General features: G+C 59.9%; 1 protein-coding gene across 1 annotated transcript in view; it reads left to right on the top strand.

Annotated features, from left to right (window-relative positions):
- The window catches only part of DBNL (drebrin like), a 14,814-nt gene that overhangs the window by 1,790 nt on the left and 6,504 nt on the right, over positions 1-6,520 (top strand). The window contains exons 2-8 of the mRNA XM_019473708.1: positions 1,070-1,182; positions 1,736-1,810; positions 2,272-2,418; positions 3,648-3,725; positions 4,386-4,537; positions 5,725-5,779; positions 6,361-6,435. Of these exons, the coding sequence (XP_019329253.1) occupies positions 1,087-1,182; positions 1,736-1,810; positions 2,272-2,418; positions 3,648-3,725; positions 4,386-4,537; positions 5,725-5,779; positions 6,361-6,435 (678 nt within the window). The 5' untranslated portion in view covers positions 1,070-1,086. The remainder of the gene's footprint in view (positions 1-1,069; positions 1,183-1,735; positions 1,811-2,271; positions 2,419-3,647; positions 3,726-4,385; positions 4,538-5,724; positions 5,780-6,360; positions 6,436-6,520) is intronic.

Genomic DNA, 6,520 nt, shown 5'->3' with positions numbered 1-6,520 from the left:
CAAGACAGGCTCGGGTGTGCGGTTGCTGCCGGTGTTTGATGGTAAGCAGTAGCTCGTTTTCCGCTTTTCAGGGGTCAGACAAACCAAAGTAGGAGGAATCGTGGTCTGTGGGAATTTTTTTGAAATGAGAGCACATGTTTTTGCGTTTCTCCTCCTTTTCTGGCAGTTTTTTGGCATACGCTTTTAGCAAGAGCGATGCTGCGGTCCGTGGGGCGACGTAGCGCTTTCCATCACTCTCGCCCGTCTCGCGCGACCCCTCCGCTGAGCCTTGCACGGTTTTTTTTTTTCCTCTGTGCAGAGGTGGGCTCTCCTCCTTCGTCCCCAAGCTCGTAGCTGAGAGCAGCCCCTGCAAAGACCTGCCTGGAGGGGCCCTGTGGGTTTAACACCAGCGAGGAAAGCATGAGGGCAGGAGTTTCCTCCTGCGGTTGGCAAGCGTGACCTTACCTTGCACCAGCTTCTCGGTTTCTTCTCTACTTCCCATTTGACGAAGCAGGGCTCATCACAGCCGCCGCCGGACTTAGAAGGTGGGGCGGGAACGAGGCGTAGCCAGTTCCTCCGCCGCTTCTTGGGACCTTTCCCATCTCCCGTCCAGCTGTTTTCCGACGGCGGAGGTGCTCGCCGGAGACCTCGCAGCGCGGTTTCGTGCCTGTGGGCAGAGTTTGCAGCTGCCCGCTCTGGTGAAGGCCTCTGATTAGTCTGGGGCACGTGGGCACCTCCTTTCCCTTCTCTGTCATCACTTTGGTTTGCGTTACGGACCCGGGATCTTTTTCCGTACGTGGAGTTGTGCTTGTCGCAGCGAAGGTCTGAGGAAGAGAAACTCTGGCGGCAAAGGCTGCTGGGGACGGGGGCGTGGGTGAGAGCGGGCTGAGGCTCGGCTCCTGCGCAAGCGAGCAGGTAACGGAAGGACTAGGGCAAACGCGAGGGGTCCGAAATACTCTCGGTGTAGGACAACTCCAAATCTAACGGGAATAATCTCCAGGAAACAAACAGCCTCTTGCAGGCTCGGCCATTCCCGCCACGTGTACGTGATCTGCTTGTCTCACGCCCTCTCGTTTCTCTCCCGGGACAGATGGTGGCCTGGAGGAGATGGTGGAGGAGCTCAACAGCGGGAAGGTGATGTACGCCTTCTGTAGGGTGAAGGATCCCAACTCCGGCCTGCCCAAATACGTCCTCGTCAACTGGGTGAGCGGGGACCTGGGAGGGACCCGGTGGAAATAAATGACTGTTTCTCCCTTCGATTCTCTCTCGAAGCGTCGTTGCCGAACGCTCGGCAGCCAACGTGTTGAATATCCGCCAGGCGGCAATACCGAGGGCGTACCGTGCCCACCGCTGTGGGTGCGTAGTCCAAACCCCGTGGACACAGGCGACCAGAGGCTGGGAGGATTCACTTCCCCGTTGCGTCTCTTTGGCCGTGTAGCTCGCTCGGCTGGCAGCGATGCTGCTGGTAAACGGCTCTGAACCCATCTAGGATGGGTTGAATGAAGCACGTGAGGATCCGCTGGAGCCTTGGAGGCCTCGCGGCGTGGCCGTTGTCCCTGGGCAGGGGGCTCGCCGTGTCCCTCTGAGCAGTGCTCGCTGCAGAGCGGGGTCTTTTTCCACGCAGTAAGCCCCGGTGAAGCCCTCACCGTGGCCAGCGTGGATGATTTTACAGGCTTAGATCAAGGTGCTGCTGCTATAAAAAACAGCCTGGGATGGGACTCTCGGGTAAGCAGCTGCCGATGGTTTCTCTTTGCAGACCGGGGAAGGCGTGAACGACGTGAGAAAAGGAGCCTGCGCCAACCACGTCAGCACTGTAGCAAACTTCCTAAAGGTCTGGTCCTCTTTTCGTTGCGTCCTCCCCGGATCGGTGGGCCCCGGGTTAGGGAACCCGCACCCTGTGTGGCTCACGGGGCGGCGCAGGGGCGTCTGTTTGCAGGCGGGACCGTGGCCGGGAGAGGCTGGGGAGCGCTGCCCCGGCACTTGATAGTCCCTGCGGTGCATAACCCAGGTGTGCGTTTCAGAGGCTGATTCGCAACACAAACCTCTTGCAGTCGGAAACAGCTCTGGAGACCGCAGGGGAGGCGAAAACAAGCCTCTCTCTCCCTCGCAAGCATTTGCTTTCCCAGCTTTTTGTTATCTTAGAGTGGCCGGTGACCTCCCTTTGTCACCTGAGCCCTTTTCCTTCCCTTGGGAGCTCCGGGAGCGCAGACAGGACCCGTCGAAGCCGCGTGGTGGGTTTAGTGGCCCCTGGAGTCGCCCTCTCACTCCTGTGCTGGCTTTCTCCCTGCTCAGGGGGCTCATGTCACCATCAACGCGCGCGCGGAGGAGGACGTGGAGCCTGAACTCATCATGGAGAAGGTTGCCAAGGCCTCTGGGGCCAACTACAACTTCCACAAGGAGAGCAGCAAGTTCCAGGACTCAGGCCCTCAAGCTCCCGTGGTGAGTTCGCTCCGTGGGGGCTTTCTGGTCCCCCTGGGCTCACAGTTGGGCAGGGGCAGAGTCTGGGACCGCTGTCACCCTGCGGTGGAAGGGGTTCCCCGTGCTTTGGCGTGGCCGTGGAAGCACCGATGATTTTGCCCGGGGCCGGTTCCTCTCTCTGGCTCGTTGCGGAGTGAATCAGGGCAAGAGCACGGGGTGGTGGCAGAGCCGAGATGTCCTCGCAGCAAACAGAAGGCCTAAGCTCTCCTCTCCATAGGCCCAACCATGTTTTTAAGCAGGACTGATTCCCCCCAGTTCTATTCAGGTTTTTAGAGGCACAAAAGCTCCAGCTTTTCAAGTTTGCAGAGTATCTGCGAGGCCTGGGGCTTCCCCGAGGCTGCAGTGCAGCCGAGGGACGGGGAACAAGGCGTGTTGGCGCAGCGGCGTTTTGACCTGCTTGCAGACGAAAACCGAGGCTTCCTCCGGTGCTGTGAAGTGTCGAGGCCAGAGATCTCAGCAACTTCCTTTCTGCCTATGTGGAAATGTTCTGTAGGAAGGTGGTTTTTTTAGCACACACCCCAAGCAAGTGAGGTTTCTCAGCTGTACGAAGGAGCAGCTCAGCTGCACACGCTCTCCGACTCTGAATCGCTTGACCCTGCTCCGAGATGTGGGTGAAGAGCAAACCCGAGCTGTGCAAGACCCTCGCTCTCCCCCTGGCCCCGCTTTGGCGTGGCAGTGCCGGGTTCCCATGTGTCCCGGTCACTTCTTTGCTGGCTGTTCCAGCCTGGGCTCTGCAGTGTTTCAGCAACCTGATTTTTGCTTGAGGCAAGAGGAAAAGCGGGCTGGAAGTCCCCGTTTTTGGCAACGTGCGCATCGTTGGGCTTCAGCCAGCCCTTCTTTAAAGTCTAGGGCAAAGCATCAAGTTATAGTAATTTCTAAAAAGTCGCGGAGTGTGCTGAACGTGGGACCGTACTTGTTTTGCTGTTGTATTCTCTCACGCAGTGTCTCTTTTTTTTTTTATTCTTCACGCCAAATATCTTCCGTTGACCCTCTCAACCCAGCCTGCTGGCCCGTGGCCGCGTGGGGCTGGGTGCCCTCTGCCAGGGGAAGGCAAAGAGGGTCTGGCTGGTCCCCTGGCAGCAGGAGAAAGCTGCCAGAGAGCTGCGGGGACAAATTCCTGCAGAGGAATGCAGAAATTGTGATGGCTCAGTGACTACCGCTCACGCGTGCTGCCTTCTGCCTCCCCCCAGGGCTCTGTCTACCAGAAGACGAATGCAATGTCCGAAATCAAGAGAGTCAATAAAGATAATTTCTGGGCCAAAGCTGAGGTGAGTGCTGCCGCTTCTCTTCAGCAGCCAGGCACGAGTAGGACGAGGCATTTGGATGTAGCTGGAGATTTCTCTTCGTCTGCATCTTCCCTCTCTAACCTGGGCTCTGCTGGCCAGAGTCAGGGATCCAGACCTCTGGCAAAGCAGGGGGGGGATGATGGACGGGTCGGGAGGTCGGAAAGCAGCGCAGAGCTGGGCTGGCCGCAGAGGTCCTGCTGCCTCGAGGCGCAAGGGGAGGAGGAAATTAGTCTTGAAGAGCGAGATGCTTTTTATCTCATCCTAATTTGGCTCCGGGCTGCTGGGGCGGGCGCAGGGGGAGAGGGCTGGGCTGCGGCCCGGCTCCCTGAGGATGGCAAACTCCATCGGGGTGAGGGGGCTGGTTTCTGACCTTCGTGAAGGCAGCTCTCCAAGGCTGAACAGCAGGGCAAGCCTGCTCTGTATTTGCTTCCCATCCAGGTTGTTTTACACCGGGGTTTTACAGTGGTTTAGCAATAGCGGGTGAACCTTCAGGCCGCGGAAGCGTGACGGGTGTCGCGCGCCTTGGGAGCTGCCAGGAGATCCACCATGCTGGCTGGTGGCGCAGCGTGGTGTGCAAAGAGCTGGGGGGTTTCTCAGAGCTGGCAGGATTAAACCCACGACTTGTTGCACGTCTCCCGTCAGAAAGATGAAGAAAACCGCCGGCTGGAGGAGAAGAGGAGGGCGGAGGAGGAGCGGCAGCGGCTAGAGAGAGAGCGTCGGGAGCGGGAGCTGCAGGAAGCGGCGGGGCGAGAACAGAGATATAAAGCGAGATCCAACGAAATCGAAGCCCAGAAGTGAGTCCCTGCCGCTGACGAGCATTTGTAATGATTCCCGGAGCCCGTCCCGCTCTCTGGGATCTCTTTGGCCTTGCTCTCGGTGGTGCTGTGTGCCCTTGTCACCACCTCTTCCGAGCTGCTGTCCCCGCTCCAGCCCCTGCGCAGGAGGGAGCGGCAGATCGTGTCCATGCATTCCCTGCTGCTGCAATCGCTGCAATTCCAGGAAACCTCTTTTAAGGCAGCAGCTGTGGAGGGGATCTGCCTCGGCTCGCGCTGGGGCAGGCTCAGCCCGGCCACCTCCGCGGCACGCTGCCCTCGGGCACTGCGATCCGCGGGTCCAATCCTCCTGGTAGCCCCCAGCAGGTCGTGCAACCCGAGCGTCGGTCTGCTCCTGCCGATGCGGGAATGGGTTGCGTTTGCCTTCGCTCACCTTCCTGGAACGGTGGCAGAGGTTTGGCCCGGCTGATCTGGCTGACCTGTGGTCTGCTCCGGCTGGGTGTCCCCCAGCAAGCCCCTGGGGTGAAGAGAGCATCTTCTCCCTGGCCAAACTGCTGACAAGCTTGGCTGCTTGTCCAGCATCATCCGTGGGTCTCCCTGCTCGCGGGTCCTGCCCCAGGACCAAGTCCCCCCCCCTTGCAGGGTGCTTCTGGAGCATGTCACTGAAACCTGTGGCCACCGTTCAGGGGGTGCCGGAGGTCCAGGCTGGCTGGTGGAGGGCTCTGAGCCCTGCAGAGAGGAGGCGGCGCGCGTGGGGATCGGCATTGTGCTCTCTCTGCTGATTTCCTTCCTCTCCAAGCCCGGCGTGACCCCAGGGAGCCTTGTTAGGTGGTGGAGCTCACTTCTGCGAGCAGCGGCGGGCACTGCCTTCCTGTTTTGAGCTCGGATGGGGAAGTCTGCCCGGCCCCTCCGTGCTGCATGCCCTTGTCCGTGCCCCTGAAGGAAGAGATTTCCCCGGTTTGGTCCCACTATTTGAAGCAGTTCCTGCTACTCTGCCCCTCTCTCCTTGCTGTTGCCCCCTCCGCGGCTCCGGGGGTGGCCTGTGGCTCCTCATCTGGCCGCGGAGGTGAGGGGGAATGTCCTTCCTTTGCTCTTCCCAAAGAAGCACAGTGTAGCTGCAGCAGGGTGAGGTCCCAGAGCCGCCCTGTGCAGAGCAAACAGCTCGTCCTGCCTGTTTGTTAACCCTGATTTGTCATTTGTCACTGCAGGAGACTCCAGCAGCAACAGGAGGCAGAGAACAGGGACAGGGAGCAGCAGCAATGGGTGAGCTTCGGCGTTGTCCCCTGTGGCAAGGTTTCTTCATACAGCCCCCATGACAGAGGGGACAGGGTGCCGTGGTGCAGACCACGCTGTGGGCAGAGGCAGGAGGGTGATGGAGGAGCACCCCAGGCATTGTCACGGCGGGTGGGGGATGTGGAAAGACCCACGGACGCGCTCTGGCAGGAGAGGTGCCACGAGCTGGTCCTCCAGGTCTCTTGCTCCATCCTCGATTTCCTTGGACGGGCTTCGATTTCGTTGGATCTCGCTTTATATCTCTGCTCACGCTGGCCGCGTGCCCCCCCCGGCCGGTCCAGCTGCGGCCTCTGGGGAAAGCAGAGTTTAAAACTCTGGAGAAGAGCCTGGCGAGGAAACCAAGTCCTTATCTTCAGCCCAGCAAACCTCCCGCGTCTCCCCCCCACATCCAGGGGGTTTCCTCCCCATTGACCCTCCGTCGCTGTGTCTGTTCCTTGTTCCCGTTTCTCCGGTCCTTGGGGCTGGATGGGGAAGGGGGTGCCTGGAGGGGGAAGGAGGGGGGCTGGCTTGGCGCCCGCCGAGGCTGTAGCAGACCCTTTTTTGTGCTGCAGAAAGAGCAAGCCGAGGAGTACGAGGCCAGGCAGCGGAAGGGCTTCAAGAGAAGCGAATCGGTGGAGAAAGCCCAGGTACGCTGCCAGGAGCCCGTTGGAATCAGAAAGGCTTTATTTAGCTATGGGGCTGGGCTGCGTCGGCTCAGCTCCTTGTGCTGCT

This window comes from Aptenodytes forsteri, unplaced genomic scaffold (genome assembly GCF_000699145.1).
Source record: "Aptenodytes forsteri isolate BGI_AS27 unplaced genomic scaffold, ASM69914v1 Scaffold476, whole genome shotgun sequence".
NCBI classification, from domain to species: Eukaryota; Metazoa; Chordata; class Aves; order Sphenisciformes; family Spheniscidae; genus Aptenodytes; species Aptenodytes forsteri.
Note: the sequence above shows the minus strand (reverse complement) of the source record. Positions and strands in the feature narration are given on the sequence as shown.